At 44.7% G+C, this 19,160-nt stretch overlaps 1 protein-coding gene across 1 annotated transcript in view; it reads right to left on the bottom strand.

Annotated features, from left to right (window-relative positions):
* Nucleotides 1-19,160, bottom strand: part of Mcph1 (microcephalin 1) — a 193,419-nt gene that overhangs the window by 138,947 nt on the left and 35,312 nt on the right. Inside the window, exon 9 of the mRNA XM_057752627.1 lies at nt 17,677-17,777. Within this exon, the coding sequence (XP_057608610.1) occupies nt 17,677-17,777 (101 nt within the window). The remainder of the gene's footprint in view (nt 1-17,676; nt 17,778-19,160) is intronic.

Raw genomic sequence — 19,160 nt, forward strand, 5'->3', positions numbered from 1 at the left:
TGTGTAGGAAGTTGCTTGGTTGGTCATTTGATGTCCTATATAAATAGGATCTAGTTTCTTCTGAGGAAGAGGAAACGGGGCTAGCTTGTGAATTTATTTTTAACTGTTAAGTAACAGTAAATCAGGTCTGAGGATGCCTCAGTACCTAGAGTCCTTACACAATAAATTATAATCTTATTTAGTGTGTAAGCTCAGCAAAAGCCTAACTTAGTGATAAACTTTGAGATAAATAGCAGAGTCCCAGCTGGGCACAGTGGCAGTCAATGGCAGATAAATGGGTGGATGATCAGGCCTTGTTCAGATGAGACAAATGCTCACGTCACACCCACCAAGCTGCTGCTGTCCCTTCTGATTTCTGTCTTCGAATGCTGCCTGCTTTGCGTCCCGGACTGGGTCTCACTGAACGGGGCTGTCCGACTTACAAATTGCTCTTTGATTAAGTTCTATTCAGTTTACTCTGTAAATTAAGACTGCCTAAGATCTGAGAGTAAAACAGTCCCACTGGTCAGTCTTACAGACCAGATTATGGAAACACACACCTTTAATCCCAGAAGCCACAATAACACGCACCTTTAAACCCAGTAGCCACCATGATTTACAACTTTAATCCCAGTGGTGCACGCCTTTAATCCCAGCCCTAGAGGGGAATATAAAACGGGGGGGGGGGGTCAGCTCTGAGACAGTCTCATTCTGAGATTCCTGGAGGCAGGATCGCCATTTCAGACTGAGGTCGAGGTAAGAGCCAGAAGCTGGCTGTTTTGCTTTTTGGATCTTCAGATTGAATCCCAATTTCTGACCCTGAGTTTTCATTAATCATGCTTCAATTGAGGGATCAGGCTATCGTACCTGAGAATCTTTCCTAGCACCTGAGTCATCGGCTAAGTCCTTCCTTGGTTTCAAGATCCACAGACTTGTATTTTAAGTTTTGAGTTTATTTGAACAATGTTTGGACTGGATGGGGTCCAGGACTGGATTACAGCCAATGATTAGCCAAGCTGGATTCAGTTAGAGGCATTAGAAGTTTGGCGGCTTGGAGAAAAAAGGCCTGACTTCAGATGGTGGATCATGGTTTGAAAGGGGGACCAGCAGGATCATCTGAATCCACAGGTTGGAAGACAGCCAACTTAGCGGAAGTAACAGGCGAACCTCCCCCTGAATACAGCGACAGGAGCCATGCTTGCCTACACGCCTGTACATCATGTGCACACAGGGTGCCCTTTGAAAGGACGGAAGGGGGTTGCAGATCTGGAACTAGAGCTTTCTGCATGAGTGCACGCCACTGTACTGCACAGGGCCTACAATGAGAACATGTAAAACTACATATTGTCTACTTTAAAAATGCTTTTAAAAATTTTTTAATTTTTTTTTTTTTTTTTTTTAAATAAAGAAACACGGGTCTGCCACCTTTTCTCGGTTTCTAGTTCTACAATCTCACCTAGGATCTCAGCTTGGCTACCCGGGTGTCTGTCTTACATAGTCTCCGTGTGGTGACTACCTCCCTAAGACATATCTACATGTATCTCTCTTCCTGTTCTCTCTGGCCCTTCTACCCTAGATCAATGACCATCTCTGGGTCACCATGTGGGTGTGGGAACAGAACCTGGGGTCTCTGGAAGAGTAGCCAGTGTTCTTAAATGCTGAACCATCTCTTCAGCCCTAACAGAAAATATTTTAATGGTTGTTCTCTGGCTTTATCCTCTCTCTGCCCATACCTATGCTGTCTGTGTCCTCAGAATGCCCCAGCCTCTTCCTTCAGTCACTTTTTCAGTGAAATGATGGCAAGAAAAGCTGAGTACCCAGACTGGGCCCTCCAATTAGTGGATCTTTCTTGAATCTCCCTTGGTCTTTGGCCAAAATCTTAAGCACCACACAGAGAAGCTGTCTCGGAAAGGCACAGCCGGGGCTTTGTCCAACACTGGGAACTCAGTATTCTAGCTACAAGACACAAAAGGACTTTGAAAGCCCCCCATCTTAATCTCTGCACACACACCCCCACCGCCCCTTCTTAAAAAGAGGAGAAAATCAACAGGGAGATGATCTATACATGGTTTTACTAAGGTTTACATCTATCTCGACCAGCTCAGTTAAGAACAAAGAATTAGTCAACAGATGGACTCTGTGACTTGTAAGTCGATCACCACGGTGACAGCAGAGCCAGGCAAAGCTGACGGCTGAACAATCCGTGTGACTCCACCTTGTCACTCTCTTCCTTTCTGAAGCTCACAACCATCCTCCAGTGTCGACAGCCCAGTACAGGCCTGAGCGGCACTTTTCTGTGACACTTGTGTACCGGCTGGTGAATAAACACACACGCTCTGTTCCCTCTTTGGGCTGTCGGTTTCTCTCAGGAGGTTCCCTGAGGGGAGGTGAAAGCCCCTGACCTTGGGAGGCATCAGCAGGCTCTGATGGCCACAAGCAGGAAACTTCTCTAGGCGAAGTTACTTCCCCCATGCTACTGGAGACCCACAGAACAACACACCAGAGTCAGTTATACAAAACGAGAAAGTAAAAAGCAAAAGCCTGCTTCCAGGAGCCCTGAGGACTGTGCTCCAGAAAATCTTCACAGTGCCCCTGTCGCTGGCTTTACACCTGACAGGCCACATGACCTTTTCCTGTATGGCTGTCTCACCTGAGAGCTACTTTAATGAACTATTTCCAAGTGCTACATAATTAATAAGCATATTGAAAGTGTTGAAGATCTTCATAGTATAAATACACAGGTCAGATTTCAGTGATGGAAATGAAAGCTGAGTGAGTTTCGCTTCTTGATTCTCTTCAGTGACAATAATCTGAAGGTTCCAGGTCCAAGGTGTAAGATAATAGTCACAATGCAAAATTCTAAGTAGAAGCAGGACACTTTGATTAATCTTATTAGAAAAGATCAGACTAACATTTAGAAGGCTTGACATACTAAATATTAAAAAGTCAAGCAGGGATTTACTTATACCTGAGACCTGAATGGCCATAATACCTATTCTGATTTTACTGGAAGCCAGTTCTCTATGGCCAAGAAGAACTTTCTAGAAAATACAAAGCTGGTTAAGAACTGCCCTAGCCTTTTGTGTTGACAAGACTCTCTGCTTTCAGAGTCCAAAATAATGCCCCCGAATATCTTCCTCAGTGACCCACAAGTCCACTGCCATATGCCCTCGTGCCTGTGACATAAACTAATAGCCCGTTCTCAAGATCCTTGGGTCCTTCCTTCCCTTTCCATCATTCTTCACGAGGGGACCCTTCTGTCAGGACAGTCTGAACAGGGTGTTGGGATGGTGCCCTTGTCTCTCCCCACGTAGGTACAGGTACAGGGGACCTGGCCTTGCCTCCTCATCTGGAAAAGGGAGTACAGGAGTCCTTTTACTCATCCCTGGAGATCTAGGGACACACCAAAGAATTCAGCTGGTGACCCTGTGTGATGGCATCACAGAAGGAACCTGACTTCAATTCTCTTTTGAGTCTGGTGCCAGCTTCTGCTGTCTTCACGGTCTGGCCCTGTGGTACTCTCTATAAATGGATGGATGTTTACAGAGATTTTTGTCTCCACTGTGAAAATAACAGAGAATCTGGCTCGAGAGATCTTTCAGTTTGTCTGTTTTGAGTTCGAGCAAATAAAAATTTCATGCTACCAAGTAGATATGTTGTTTTGTACCATCATAATCATGCCTGATCCATGACAGAAATGAGGAATCAAAGATACAAACTCTAGTGCTTTCTGCATGAGTGCACGCCACTGTACTGCACAGGGCCTACAATGAGAACATGTAAAACTACATATTGTCTACTTTAAAAATGCTTTTAAAAATTTTTTAATTTTTTTTTTTTTTTTTTTTTAAATAAAGAAACACGGGTCTGCCACCTTTTCTCGGTTTCTAGTTCTACAATCTCACCTAGGATCTCAGCTTGGCTACCCAGGTGTCTTGTCTTACATAGTCTCCGTGTGGTGACTACCTCCCTAAGACATATCTACATGTATCTCTCTTCCTGTTCTCTCTGGCCCTTCTACCCTAGATCAATGACCATCTCTGGGTCACACTGTGACCCTGGAGAATTTGTATCTGCTTTCTTTTAACCCCCCCATAAAAGTCCCCATGGGAAACATACTTGGAAAATAAAAGCATTGATCATGGCGCGCGCTCTCTCTCTCTTCCTCGTTCTCTCCCCTATTCCCTGCTTGACTCTTCTAAGCTGCCATGCACAGTCTGGGGATGGAGGGATACCTAATCTCTCTGTATCTTTTTTTTTTTTTTTTCCAAGACAGGGTTTCTCTATGTAGCCCTCTGTCCTAGAACTCTCTCTGGAGTCCAGGCTGGCCTCGAACTCACAGATCTGCCTGCTTCTACCTGCTTCTGCCTCCTGAGTGCTGGGATTAAAGACATGCACTCCCACCACCCAACATGTATCTAAACTTTAAATGAAAGTTATTCTTTATTGTAGTACATTAAATTTTGTCCTCCAGTTTGAAGATTCGGGGGCTACTCCAAGCTGGGATCCCTTGGGACACCAAGGAAAATGCAAAGCCAGGTTCTAGCACCAGAGTTGTAGCATAAACTCAGCATGCATCAGATCAGAGTACAGTGGTATAAAGAGCAGGTCAGACACTAGGCACCATGCTTTCAACAAAGTCAAAGGAACACCTGGGAGAGGCACACCACAGTCACCTGTGTCCAAGAGATCCTGACAGCCACACCACAGCCACCTGTGTCCAAGAGATCCTGACAGCCACACCATAGCCAACTGTGTCCAACAGCTCCTGTGACAGCCACACCATAGCCACCTGTGTCCAACAGCTCCTGTGACAGCCACACCATAGCCACCTGTGTCCAACAGCTCCTGTGACAGCCACACCATAGCCACCTGTGTCCAACAGCTCCTGTGACAGCCACACCATAGCCACCTGTGTCCAACAGCTCCTGTGACAGCCACACCATAGCTACCTGTGTCCAACAGCTCCTGTGACAGCCACACCATAGCCACCTGTGTCCAACAGCTCCTGTGACAGCCACACCATAGCCACCTGTGTCCAACAGCTCCTGTGAGAGCCACACCACAGTGAGACTATCCAGCTCTCCATAATTCTTCTGTTGAGCATCAGTGCAGACCATCCACAGTTTATCTGAGGTTCTCAAACAGTTCCTCCCCCACCCTATTCTGTGACGACCCTCATGAAGGAATGCCACAAATGAGGTAGCTTGGATTGGAGATACCCTGGAACCTACATATTTCCTAGACCCCTGCTCTAAGAAGTTAAGGATACTGAATTCTCTAAGCTGTTTTCAATGGGGGTGGGGGGAGCATTCCTATTAAACTCAAATATTTTAATAATCACTCAAATGTTTAGGTAAATCTTTGGGAAATGAAATTAGTTGAATACTTTAGGTTTGAGGAAAAATAGCTAAAGTTCCATTGTATTATTAGCAAAGATTTTAATTCATTCTCCTCATATGCGTTTGTGCATATGTGGGCATCTAATAATGTTACTTCTACTAATATTTCTAAGGAACTATGGCCCTGTCTTAAATCAGGTGTTCAAAATTTCCTCACGGCTTCCGAGATTTTGCCTTTGTCAATCGAACTAAAATAATATTTTGCACCTACAGCTGTGACGTTTCCTGGAAAACCACAAAAGCATGTGCTACTTTGTAAGAACACGGACCTGGAAATAGCTGTGTCCACATGACATGTTTCTCCTGATGACAATACACAGGAAACTGTCAAAAAGAGACGGGTTGCCTCCCGCAGCTATCTGTGCAGTGGAAGGGGAATGGAACGGAATAGACACTACTTCTATTAACGTTCCCCTGATGTGTAGGGTTTACTCTGGACTAGTAACTCTTTTTGCAATTCCTGCTCAATTTTATGATTGACAGACCACAAATATGTCTCAGGGCTGCGGTGATATTGTGTTTGTGCTATAACAAACAAAGCTTGCCTAAGGATCAGAGTGTGGAGTGAGCCACTAGTTAGCCATAGAGGCCTGAGACCCAGGAGGGAGAGGCAGAGAGACCTCTGTGAGTTCAAGGCCAGCCTGGTTGGTCTACACTAAACTGAGCCAGTCTCAAAGAGAAACAAAGCGAGGGGGTGAAGGCTCACACCTTTAATCCCAGAACTTGGGAATCACATGCCTTTAATCCCAACACTAGGGATGTGGAGACAAAAAGGGATACGGTTGGGCAGAGAGAGGACTGACCATAAGGCTGGAGGAGACAGGAGCTCAAGCCATTCAGTCAGGACTGTAGAGAGACAGTATGCCCCATTCGGTCTGAGGATTTCATAGAGGATCCTCTGCTTCTCTGATCCTTCAGCTTTTACCCACTAACGTCTCACTCTGGGTTTCTATTAAGGCCAATTAGGGCTATTTTCTTTCATCTGACTTTTCTTCTGTGAGGTCTATCATGCATTTGTTTATTTATTATTTATTATATATACAAGTGCCATGGAGAGTGTATGGAGCTCAGGACAGCTTGTAGGTTTTCTCCTTACACTGTGTGGACCCCAGGAATTGAACTCAGGTGGTCAGACTTGGGGCAAGCACCTTCACCCACTAAACCATCTTGCAGGACCTGCCTTCTTCTATAAATAGACCAAATTCCTATTTCTTTTGGAAAATAAGGTTCATCATTATTTACAGATGTCTTCCCTAAACTTTGTGTTTTGCATACCATGTTCAACCCTAACTCTCCGTTGCCATAATTTTTTATAATTAAATCTCACCATATCTTTGAGATTTGAAAATGGCCACTAATAAGTTAATTACACTTGTCTTGAATTTTGCTTTGTTCTGATCCCCCCACCCACTGCTCTCAGGGAATTAAACTGGGGTTTCCAGAGCTTTGAGAAGCAGATGTACCCTAGGGACTGCTAACCAGCCAAGCAGAACAGTTTATTCCTATACATAAATGAGCTAAGGGGTGGGAGTGCCCCAGGCTTTCAGTTGGGATATGGTAGATGAGTCTGTGTTCTGTTGTGTAGTAGACAGGAGACCCTTTCTTATGCTATCTGGATCTCATAATGAACTGATGATAGACCATACTTTTGTGAACAGAAAGGACATATTTGGAAAAGATTTATTATTCTTTCTCCCTGTTTGGTCTTTCCAGAACCCAGAAACTGTGATATAACATTTTTCCCCCCAGAGGTTCAATGTAGTTTGTCTTCGCTGTTATCAGGAAGCAACTAAACAAACACTGGGTCACAGTGACAGCCTTGTCCACTATGTCATACTTAAGAATAATGTTACACTAATCAGGACACATTTAAGGAGCCCCCGTTTGCTTTAGGGAGCCAGTGTTTATAGTATTCTTTTTGTGAAAGATCGGGACCTGCTTAAGGGATCCTTAGCCTTTCAAACGAGTGAAGAAGTCACAATGTAACGGAGCAGCCATGGGACTTACAGAGGAAATCTCAGAAAGAGGGAAGTCATCCAAACATAAGGGGCTGTGGCTGACCTGGCAGCAGGCTCCTGCCTGGCTCAGCTTCCAGCCAGAAGAGGCTGTTAAATGTGCAGTTGGACTCTTCAAGAAAGGCCCACGGGGTTGGAGAGATGCCTCAGCACATAAGGGCACTGTTTTAACAGAAAACCTGCATTTGATTCCTAGTACCTACATGGAGGCTCCTAACAATCCAGAACTCAAGTTCCAAAGGGATCCCTGACCTCCTTGGTCATACATGTAAACATACGTGTAAACATTCATGTGGGCTTGGTTCTCCTGGGACTAGCTACACACTGCACACCGCTCGGGTCATGTTTCCACTGCATCAGAAGTTTCAGGAACCCCACCTTAGGACTGATCTGTGTGCTCAAGGTGTTTCCTTCCTCCCTGGGCCTAGCTGACTGTCCACCTGGGGACTCAGTCCTGCCTGTCATCCACGACAACCTTTAGACTAGTAAATAGTTCTCCTTTCCATTCTAGCTGTTATTCTTTAAGGTCCCAAAGGTCCTAAAAAAAAAAAAAGTGATGCTTGCCGGGCAGTGGTGGCACATGTCTTTAATTCCAGCACTTGGGAGGCAAAGACAAGCGGATCTCTGTGAGTTCGAGACCAGCCTGGTCTACAGAGCTAGTTCCAGGATGTGTGTGTGTGTGTGTGTGTGTGCGTGTGTGTGTGTAGTGATGCTTGCTGTTAGGTCTCAAACTCAGAACAAATGACTGAGGAGCCTGTTTAACATATCAAAGTGAACAGTCTCAGTCCCTACCTATTACGTGGTACTTCTTGCTGGCAACCACCTCCCACCCCACCCCGGTGCCCTAAACTCTTCAGCCCAGGGAGAGGCTGGGCTTCTCTTCCCCCAGCTTCTCTGATTCCTATATAATCTAAGCTATTTTTGCTACTTTTTTTTTTTTTTTTTTTTTTTGCCTCTTGGTCTTTGGTTCCCAGGCACCTCCCTTGCTCCCTCTCTCTTCTCTTCCTTTCTTGCGCCCACTCCTCCCCATCCGCCATGGCTCCATTCAGTCTGGAACATTCCAGATGCCTCTGCCTCTGCTCTCCCTCATATCTACAATAGGCCTTCCCCTCCACCATACTTAAGAGCAGTCATGTGCTTGTTTTCATTCATTCTCCACCGCATCTCAATAGGTCCATTTTGTAGGAGTCCGGTCTCACGTCACACTCCCCCACTGCAGGAACAGGCTAAGAGCAATGTGACAGCTTTCTGCTTTCCCCTCCTCTTCACTGGACTGGCCCAAGCTCTCCTAGGCTCCTGTCTCACCAAACAGGACCTCTGAGCACTCTGTCTGTGTGTCTGCTGTATCACCTCACGCTCACAGCTGGGGTACCCCTTCCATTCACTGTATCACATGCTGTCTTTAATGCCTGGGAAGAAGGTTTTGATAAAGGCTGAAACCACCCACAACACATCACAGCTAGCTCTGCAGGGCTTTTACTATGACTGGGACAATAGTGTAATTGAATAAATGGCTTTTGAAGTGCTCTAATTCCAACTTCCAAATTAACTTTGGTCAGTTTAGAATAGATATTCATCAGCAATGAGGAAATGTTTGAATAGTTAATAGGTGCCCTTGGTTTCCCCCTGACCCCTGAAGTGGAAGGTAAGTCCCTAGTGCTGAAGACACCATGAGCTTCAAATACAGGGCCCAGATGTCCGGAGCTGGAACTGACCTAAATGCCTCTTCCCCGAGGACTAGCTTTCTTGGTACCAGAAAGTGCTATGCAAATTTCCAGCAGTTCTACCCATCTATGACCCCTATGAGCCATAACAATGACCAGCATGGCACCATAACCCTGGGTTATTATGCAGTGTGCACTAGTGGCGCACACACCTTGGCGGTAACAACGGCTCCCTAATTGCACTTAAGACTCACTCAACAAGAAGGGAAAATGCTTGGGAATAAAAACTTAGCCTCTAGCCCATGCAGTCAGTCACACAGTATCAATGGGAACTACAAAATGACCCCACTGGGAAGGAATAGCTAATGCATGCATTGCAAACACGGCTTTTAACTTAAGAAAACATACTTTTCGACGTTTCTAAAGCAAAGGTTCCAGAGAGTCGAGAAGGAGGAAGGAGAGAAGGGGAGGCTGAGAAGGAGGGAATATGACATTTGGGAAATTGCAGTTGATTTTGTTTTAGTAAGATCAAAGGTAGGTCAAACCAAACAGATGTACTTGTTTTATTAGTGATAAAGAGAAACATTTCATAAATAAAACACTGTAAAACTGTTTGGGTTTAGGCATCAACTTTCAGATAAACAGTAAAATTACCTTTCCTTACAAATGAGTGAACTGGTTAGGAGGTGGTGGCACACGCCTTTAATGCCAGCACTCGGACGTAGAGTCAGATGGACTCTGTGAGTTCCAGGCCAGCCTGGTCTACAGGGAGAGTTCCAAGACAGCCAGAGCTGTTGTTACAAAGAGAAACCCTGTCTAGAAAAAACCAAACGCACAAAAAGAAAGCAAAACAAGAATGAGTGAATTGAGGAGATAGTCCATGCATTTTTAAAGATGCCTGATTTTGTTCACTCCTGGTGTAAATCCATAAGCGCAAAAGCACTGTTAGAATCAGAAAAATCAACTACGGCAAAGCATAAAAAAGCTGCCAAAGCAAACAGCTCCCCTTCCCCAAGTCTTCCTACCACTCTCTAGGATGTTCCAAACTTCCAGCAGCTATGTCATGTAAAGTCCTTTCTGGAAGTTAGAGGAATGGCCGGCACCCGTGGTGCATTCCAAGTGTGTGGTAGCTTTAGCAGCAGAGTCTTGTGGTAGCCACACTGCCTTCCAAATAGTCATCTTTTACACCCTTAAGCTGGTGCTGCCATCCATTTTGGTCAAAGAAGTTTCTTTTCTGCAAAGAGTGACAGACCTACTTGGGAAAGCAACTCATCTGAGGTGAGGTCTAGGCCTTGTGCGGACGGGCAAAGAGGTCACACACTCCCACACTAGGCATGGTGTTGTATGAGGTTCACAACTGAAGCGGCCCCGCCCTTAGGACACAGGCCTCCGGAGATACCGGACACAACATCAAGTCTACTGGCTTTACCTCCTATGCTTTGAACACATGATGTTCCCCAGGCTCCTCACTGAAGCAGCCCTGCCCTTAGGCACACTGCCATCTGATTTCCATGGAAATAGCGTGAAGTTTACAGGCCTTGTCTCCTACTCTCCTTTTCCTTCCTTACTTCACCCTTGGCTTCAAACTCAGGCTGTGGATGTTCCAGGGGACATGGCCAGCCCCTTCTTCCCAGGGGTATCTTCCGTGAGAGAACACTAGTCCCCGGAACTTCTCAGTAAGCCTTCCCTCACATTGTATGGGACAAAAGTGAGTCACCAACTAAGTACGAGTAAGAACAGCATGGATGTGGTTAGCTCAGCTGAGTCATTGGGGACAGGATGGACATAGCATGGGGCACTTTGGCAGGCATGGTTACCAGTGTGGTGGTGACTCCCTGGAGAGCAGGTGTGTACTGAGGGGGCACAGGACTGAGTAGCAATCCACACAATAAGTTTCTTTACTTCCAAAGAGTCCTTCACACGGAAGGAATTGATATTTTTAAGCAGATGGCTGGGGTCAACTATCATCTAGCTAACATCCCCCAAACAGTATATTTATTAAACTAGACCTTAGAAACCAGCAGCTACATCTATGGGACAGTAAAGCTCACTGGCATCTTGACTGGACTTAGAGAATCACCATGGAAACACAATGCTAGGTGTGCCTGAAGGTTTAACTACAGGTAAGGGGCACCATGCCATGGGTGGGGCTCTGGATTGGATACAAAGGAGAAGTGAGCTAAGAACCAGCATTCACCTGTCTCCCGACTGCAGGTGAGTGAGCTCAGGGGGCTCACACTTCTGCCACTATGACCCAAAGCCGCCACAGACTGGAAGCCAAAATAAATGCTTCCTTTTTTGTTGCCTTTGTAAGACATTTTGTCACAGCAACCAAAAGTAACTAACACAACATATTTAGATGGGATCTGATGACTCAGCCTTGCCCAGATCTTGACTGCCCACTAGCCATCTTAACAGACTCTTGGAAGACCTTATCTCTCTGCCACACAGGACTCTCAGCAAGGAGTGCTTTGTCACCTTGGCCTCCAACTGTATGTGGCCCAGAAGTCACTGAGGGTCTAGGGGAATCTGTCCAACAGGCCCTCACTTCCACCATCTCCAGGTCAAATATATCTTGTTGCTGCTGCTGGTTCTGAGGCAGGGTCTCACATGTCTCAGGCTAAACACGCTCACATTGCTCTTCTTATTCGTAATTAGTTTGGTAGAGGCTTCTGTCCAATATAAGGCTTGAATTTGCTACACAGCTGAGGATGACCTTGACCTCCTGATCCTCCTGCCTCCCCCTCTTGGGTGCTGGGATTACAGTCACGTGCACTGCACCACAGCTGTATTTGATGACTTCTGAGCTACACACGTCACAATGCATCCAAAGCTCTTTGAAGATTCCATTCAATATTTTCTATAGAAACATTTTCTATCATACATAACAAGAAGGCAGTAACCCGCTCATGGGAGCAGACAGTAATTGTGGGCCATGCACATGCCACTGGTTTCTAAATGGCCTCATAAAGCAGCATCCGCTGATGAACCCTGCACCTGTCACAATGAGAGCTCATCCTCCCTCTCCCAGCTCTGGGTTTGGTGTGCTGGGAAGGGTTTATCAAAGGAACAGCAGATCAAACAGCTGTGTTAGAAACAAACGCTCAGTCTCTCTAAACCCATCTCCAAAAGGCTCTCAATGGACCCACCCTGAGATGGCCCTATCTCAGTGAAGCCAGCAGGAATAAGCAGAGGGAAACTGTTTATGGGGGCATTTAGAAAATGTGTCATCTTAGAGGAAGTGTGACAATTCCCTGACTCGCTTAATAATAAATACTCTCATGTTGAATTTTCAAGAACAAAAACAAATATCACCTGTCATCTGGATGAATCACTACTATTTAAACTTGAAAGTTAAGCTTGAAATCAAAGCATCCACCATAATATTTAAAGGCATACAGCCAAAGTCCTGGAATTATTGCAAACTGGAAAATTATTTACTTTGTCATAACAGTGAGATACATGTCTAGAGCCCCTTTTCATGGAGGAAAGAAGCCTTATGTCAGGAGTCAACTGCAGTGATGTACTACAGCACACAACCTTGAGGAGAGACTCCATTTTTCATGATGCAAAAACCCCCTCTCTAGGAGGAGAGCATCTACAAAAAACAAAACAAAACAAAAACACACTATGTGGCAATGATTCCAATGGAGGAGGAACAGAGAGCACAAAAAAATGACAGAAACATGTTGAGTCAAAAAGTCAAAGAGGTGAAGGAAAGATGGCTCGGTGGTTAGGAGCACTGGCTGCTCTTCTAGAGGATCCACATCTGATTCCCAGCATCCTTCGGGCAGCTCAGAATCTGTAACTCCATTCTGAGGAGATCTGATGCCCCTTGTGGTCTTTGTGAGTACTGCACACTATGGAACCTAGACATACATGAAGGCAAAACATCCACATACATAAAACAAATGAAAACATAAAAGGGAGGGCTTGGGAAATGGCTCAACGGGCACAGCAGTGACTATGAAAGTGTGAGAACTGAAGTTTAGATTTACAAACCTATTGTGCCCATACACATGTGAACAAACACACACACTACATCCCTGATGTGCATGGAGTACCGTATCATGCAGAGTACTGCAAGACAACACAGAGCATGCTCCTACAGACTCAAAGCCTAATAAAGTTTAGAGAATAGCAATTATTAAAATACATGCAGGTTATTTGTTTCCTCGCTCATGTACAGGCTTTTAAGAATGCACGTATTCTGGGCCAGGAAGATGTCTCAGGGGGTAAAAAGACTTGCTATGTAGCCTGGCAACCTGAGGTGGAGCCTGAGAACCCACACAGTAAAAGGTACCCAATGACTTCCGTATGTAAGCCATAGAACACATGTGCATACACACATACAAATTATCATCATCATCATCTTTTAAAATGCTAATAGAAATGGAAGCATTCTATCTGGTGTATGGTTTCTTTTAAAACAACAAAAACCTTGTTAAAATAGGTGTGGTACATTGGTCTGCTTCTGCCCAAGGCTTTGCATCTATGAAAGCCATCTGCAAACCCTCTGTGCTCTGACCCACAGCTTGTCTTCCTGCGGAACAACCTGGATTGGCAGGCATAGCCCCAAAATGAGATTTTATAAACTCTGCCACTGACCAAGAGCTATGTAGTTGATGATTCAGGTTAAATTTTTCTTGAGGATAATAATCTTTCGGACAACAACAAGCCCAGAAGTAACAGAACAAACGAAAAACCGCGGAGGAACAGAGTTCATGTACTTTTACGGAGTTCAAGCATGAAGCCCACATTTAGCTTCCTTGAGTTCTATGCTCAACAATTCAATGGTCAATTTGCCTGAGTAGTTTATATTCCTCCCTCTCTGCGATGATGTACAACTTTGTCACCGCTACAACTAAACATACTATAAACCAAAGAGGAAAGCTAATAAACTGCTTCGCCAAGCTCTCAGAGTAAAAAGAGGTCAAATAAACTTATCAGTATTAGAACTGTCAACCTAAAAGAGACTGATGACAGGCTGATTGTAAAGATACTCTTCCTATTGAAAGTGTGTGTCAAACCAAAGTCATTCTAATGGAAGTTATAATCTTGAGACTTTATTATAAACTCTTTATAAAATTTTATTTGTTCCCTACTAAAAAGAAACTCAGGTAAGATAAGGGTATTTATTGATTGCTGTGATAAACACATAACCAAAAGCAACTTGGGGAGGAAATGGTTTATTCCACCATACAGTTTATAAGTCCATCACTGAGGGAAGTCAGGGCAGGAACCTGGAGGCAGAAGCTGCAGCGGAGGTCATGGAGAGGAGCTGCTTACTGGTTTGCGCCTCATGGCTTGCTCAGCCTGCTTTCTTATACAATTCAGGACCACTTGCCCAAGGGTGGCAATGCTGCCAGTAGATGGGCTGTTCCACATCAATGAGTTAAGAAATGCATTACAGACTTGCCTAAACAGGCCATCTGATGGAGACATTTTCTCTGTTGCGGTTCCTCTTCCCAGATAACTCAAGTTTGTGTCAGGTTGACAAAAACAACCAACCAGAACGACACTTAGATGTTTAATGTATTTTTCTTGACCAATTGGAGAATTTTTCTTTTGACTTGGTCTTCCCTTTCTCTTTTCAAAAGGGATGCACACAGGGAACTATGAGATGCTGGGGGTGAAGTGCTCTCTGTACAGGCATGAGGCCACGGTCCAAATCCCCAGCATCCATGAGGTTGGGGGCAGGGGAGAGGGGAGATAAAGACAGGTGTGTCCCTGAAGTTTGATGGCTAGCCAGTCTAGGCAATTAGTGAGTTCCAGGTTCAGTGAGTTCCAGGTTCAGTTCCTGTCTCAAGAAATAAAGTGTGGAGCAATGTTGACTTTGTCCTCCATATGCAAGTGCATACATATATAAATATTTACATTCCCCAGAACCCCCCCAACAAATCAATAAAAGGATATATGCATCTCTCTATATATATGTATATATATCATTTTAAAGTGTATACACACACACACTTAATACCCACCATTTTAAGTCTGTTTTTCTAAAAAAACAAACATAAAAACTAAGCCATAGTCTCCAATGATGATAGACTGAGTCCTGTAAATCTACCAACAAACTAGGTTCAGTCAGAAAACTGTACAAGATACAAACGGGCAAGCAATATCTGTGATAACACTGCCCCAGCAGCCAGCTGGCAGCACTGAATGGCTGACGTGGCATCTGAGGTTCACATTGCCTGGGACAGTCAGACTCCCAGAGTCAGAGGCCCAGCTCTCAACCACCCCATCTCCTACCTAGACAGCAAAACAACATGCTCCTAGCTGTGGAATATAGGAGTGAAACTATGAGAAACTTCGGATAATCAAAACAGAAAAATGGGAAAGCAGAGGTGTCAGAGACAGACTTCAAAATGAGCATGCATGCTGCAGACTGAAAATGATCAAATAAATTCAAATAAAGCTACAAGAACCTAAAAGAACAACGAGCAGATGATGAACTTCAGTTTGTAGATTGACCAATGGACTTATAGTGAACAAAAGGGGAGATGGAAACAAAATTGATTTAAAAAAAAAAAAACAACGTAAGTAAAGATACAAGAGAGGCCAGGCTTGGCTGAGCATGTCTTTAATGCCAGCACTCAGAAGAAAGAAAGGCAAACATGCCTGAAATTTGAAGCCAGAGCAAGTTCCAGGCCGGCCAGGGCTACAGAGTGAAACATACCTTACAAAAAGACCCCAAGGAAAGAAACATCACAAGGTATGAACTCCAGAAGCAATGGGTAACACATGGTAACACTGTAGTGCCAGCAATGCAGAGCTGAGAAAATGAGCAGAAGCAGCAATAGCTGGTAACTTCCCAGAACAAACCACAGACCAAACAAGGAGGCCTGTGCCCTCAGGAAGGCTTACAATAAACACAGGACTGTGGTACAACTGTCACCGGGTAGGTACCTCATCTCCTTTGATGCACAGACCTGGGTCTTCTCAAGGCCCCTACCCTTCACCCCAAATCTCCATGTTACACAGGATTCAGAATTACCCACTCTGACTGGCCTGCTAAGATGGACTGTTGATGCTCTAAGAGTGAAGACCCAGTTAGGGCCAGAGAAACATCTGAGCTTCAAGCTGTGTTCATCCCCACAGCAGCAGCACACAATATCCTGGCATGTGTCACAATAATTAGCAGATGAAACCCCCTTCTCTCTCTCTCTCTCTCTCTCTCTCTCTCTCTCTCTCTCTCTCCCTTCTTTCTTTCCTTCCTTCCTTCCTTCCTTCCTTCCTTCCTTCCTTCCTTCCTTCCTTCCTTCCTTCCTTTCTTTCTTTCATCTGTTTTTTTGTTTTTCATGACAAGGTTTCCCTGTGCATTTCTGGCTTCCTGGAACTTCCCCTGTAGATCAGGCTGGCTTCGAAACCATGGTGATCCTCCTGTCTCTGCCTCCCAAGTGCTGGGATTAAAGCTGAGTGCCACCTCCGCCCTGTGAAACCCTCTTTTCAACATTAACATTCAATTACGAGATGTTCGTTTCTTTGCAGCCCTCGAGATCAAACCACACAGGCTTACTGTTGCTCTAAAGCCCTGGTTCTATCACAATATTTTAAAAAGATAAAAGGGACAAATTCCATGCTTAATAAAACAAAATCTCTTGCTTTGCACTGTACACAAAAACAGGGCCTGTCACAATCTTAGATTTCACTTTACCACGATCATCTAGTAAGGACGAAAACCAAGCAGGTGAAATTCTTGTTTCTGAGGGGAAATGGGGGAGGACGGGTACTAGTTTAACCTGGAGATGATTTAGATGAGGAAGCTGTACTTAGTTACCAATCTAATCCACAATCCTATAGTCAGCCTTAATACCAGCAAACTGAACCACCAGATGCCGAACAAACACCCATCCCCACCCTGCAAAAAAGATCTCAATGTGCTGGAAAGCTTAAATATAAAACACCTATCAAGGAATTTCTACCGTTCTTCAAATCCACCAAGTGGCAAAAGCACTTGTCCTCTCCATCCCTCTATCTAAATCAATGCCTCTAGCAATGTCTAAGCAATTGAGTCTCTCTTCCTGGCCTAGCAGGGTCATCTCCCCCACCATACAGACTTCAAGTTCACCATAGACTCTGTGAGCTTTCTGACTATTGGTTTTAGGGTTTTATGCCAGGCCTCGATTTATTCACAAACTGGCACAGAGCGACAGACACTGGCCCCACTGCCTAGGAGCAGCAGGAGGTTTGTTCACAGCCAGGCATGTGCTGGCAAAGCGACACGAGGAAGCTGGGTTTGTCAGCGTCAACACTTCATCCTGCATGACGTCAGACCTTCAGTGTTATATGCAAACTGCCCACATTCACCTGTAATTAATTTCTTTTTTTTTTTTTTTTTTTTTTTTGGTTTTTCGAGACAGGATTTCTCTGTGGTTTTGGAGCCTGTCCTGGAACTAGCTCTGTAGACCAGGCTGGCCTTGAACTCACAGAGATCCGCCTGCCTCTGCCTCCCAACTGCTGGGATTAAAGGCGTGCGCCACCACCACCCGGCTGTAATTAATTTCTTAAACAAACACATGGTGCATGAAATAATTTGCCTCATTAACCCAGAGTAGAACGTTATGATATCTTAGCATTTGAAGGTTTGGAATCACACTTTTACCCACTGACCTTTTGTCCTTTCCCACATTTCTTTGGTTTCTTGTGAGGTCTGACAAGGTCTGAACCAGAGCTGGCTGAAGTTTCAGGCCTCAACGGTTCACTGTCAACACCTAAAACCAAGTGAAGTGACGGTTAGTTAGACACAACATGGATTGAATGCAAATGGAAGTTAAGCACAACCAAGTTAAGCATTCTCTTGATACCTAATGGGAAGAGAAGACTGCAGACTCTTTGAAGATTGGTTGGGCTTTTTAAGCAGAATATATGTGGGCCATACATGAGCCACATTTACAACCTTGGCAGGCGACAGCTGTGGCAGGCGATGCCAGCTGAACTGCACATCCTACCTGTTGGCTGGTTCATGGGCAAACACAATGTGAGGCTGCCACTGCAGATGGCCCAGTACAGAAGACACTGCCCAATGCCATGCTAGGCACACAAATAAACATGCTCCACGGCAAAATAAGAAAAGCACTTCCAGAAACTAAACGGTGTACATGAGAAAGTCTACCTTGCAGGTAGGACAGTTTGATAAAACTCAGAGTGACCCAAGTTTGAGGAGTCACACTTGAAAACGTCCATTCATGCTTCAAAACCAGAATTCTGTCTAAATAAAAATAGGGGTCCTGTGGGTAAAGGATCCTGAGTCCCATCTCCAGATCTAACTTTGAGCTGTCTTGATCTACACACACACACACACCGTTGCACAATGCACTCCCTAATAAGTAAGTGTAAAAATGAAATCTCTAAGCTAAAAAAAGAAGTAGAATAGTTAAGGGTTCCCCAGAATTCAAACTCGCTGTTATTTGTATCCTGGGCCCTATGAACATTTTAAGGTCAACATTCTTTGCTTATAAATGTCTAAATTGGATCCCTTTGAAGACAAACCAATCACACAGTATTCACCTTCCTCTTTAGCCATCTTTTAAATGTCATGTCTCTCTCAATCCTGGATAACTGCCCACCCACTAAAGCCCTCAATTGCTAAATGGTGGATGGACTGCAGCAGGCAGGTAAAGGGTTAACGAGTCTGCTCTAAGACAGGGCACACTTTCTCACTTTGTGACACCAACATTTCTGGATTGATTCCTGATGCTTTTAAACAATCTTTTAAAAAAGCACCTCTCAGCTCCTAACAGGCATGGAACACAGAATTTGTTTTTAATCATCTTTCAGATCCGAGATTACTAGTTAAGGGATAGAATATCCATAAGAGGGCAGAGGACCCTGACATAGCATGAAGCAAGCAAACAACCCTCACTTATTTTACCTCGCATGCTCTGCCATAGGAGGTTGCTCATCTTCTCTAAGGTCGCCAGGCAACCAAAAGCACCTGAGTGCAAAGTGGTTCTGAGCGGGCTGTGGGGCCAGTCTGGTCCCCCTCCACGCTATGCCTGTCTGTTCCTGCAGTGCCTCCTGTAACACCATCCATTCCTACGTTGCTAATGTCCCTTCTCTAGACCTCCTGTCTAAGGCCACTCACCCACTGTCAA

The sequence above is a fragment of the Chionomys nivalis genome, chromosome 20 (assembly GCF_950005125.1).
Source record: "Chionomys nivalis chromosome 20, mChiNiv1.1, whole genome shotgun sequence".
NCBI lineage: Eukaryota > Metazoa > Chordata > Mammalia > Rodentia > Cricetidae > Chionomys > Chionomys nivalis.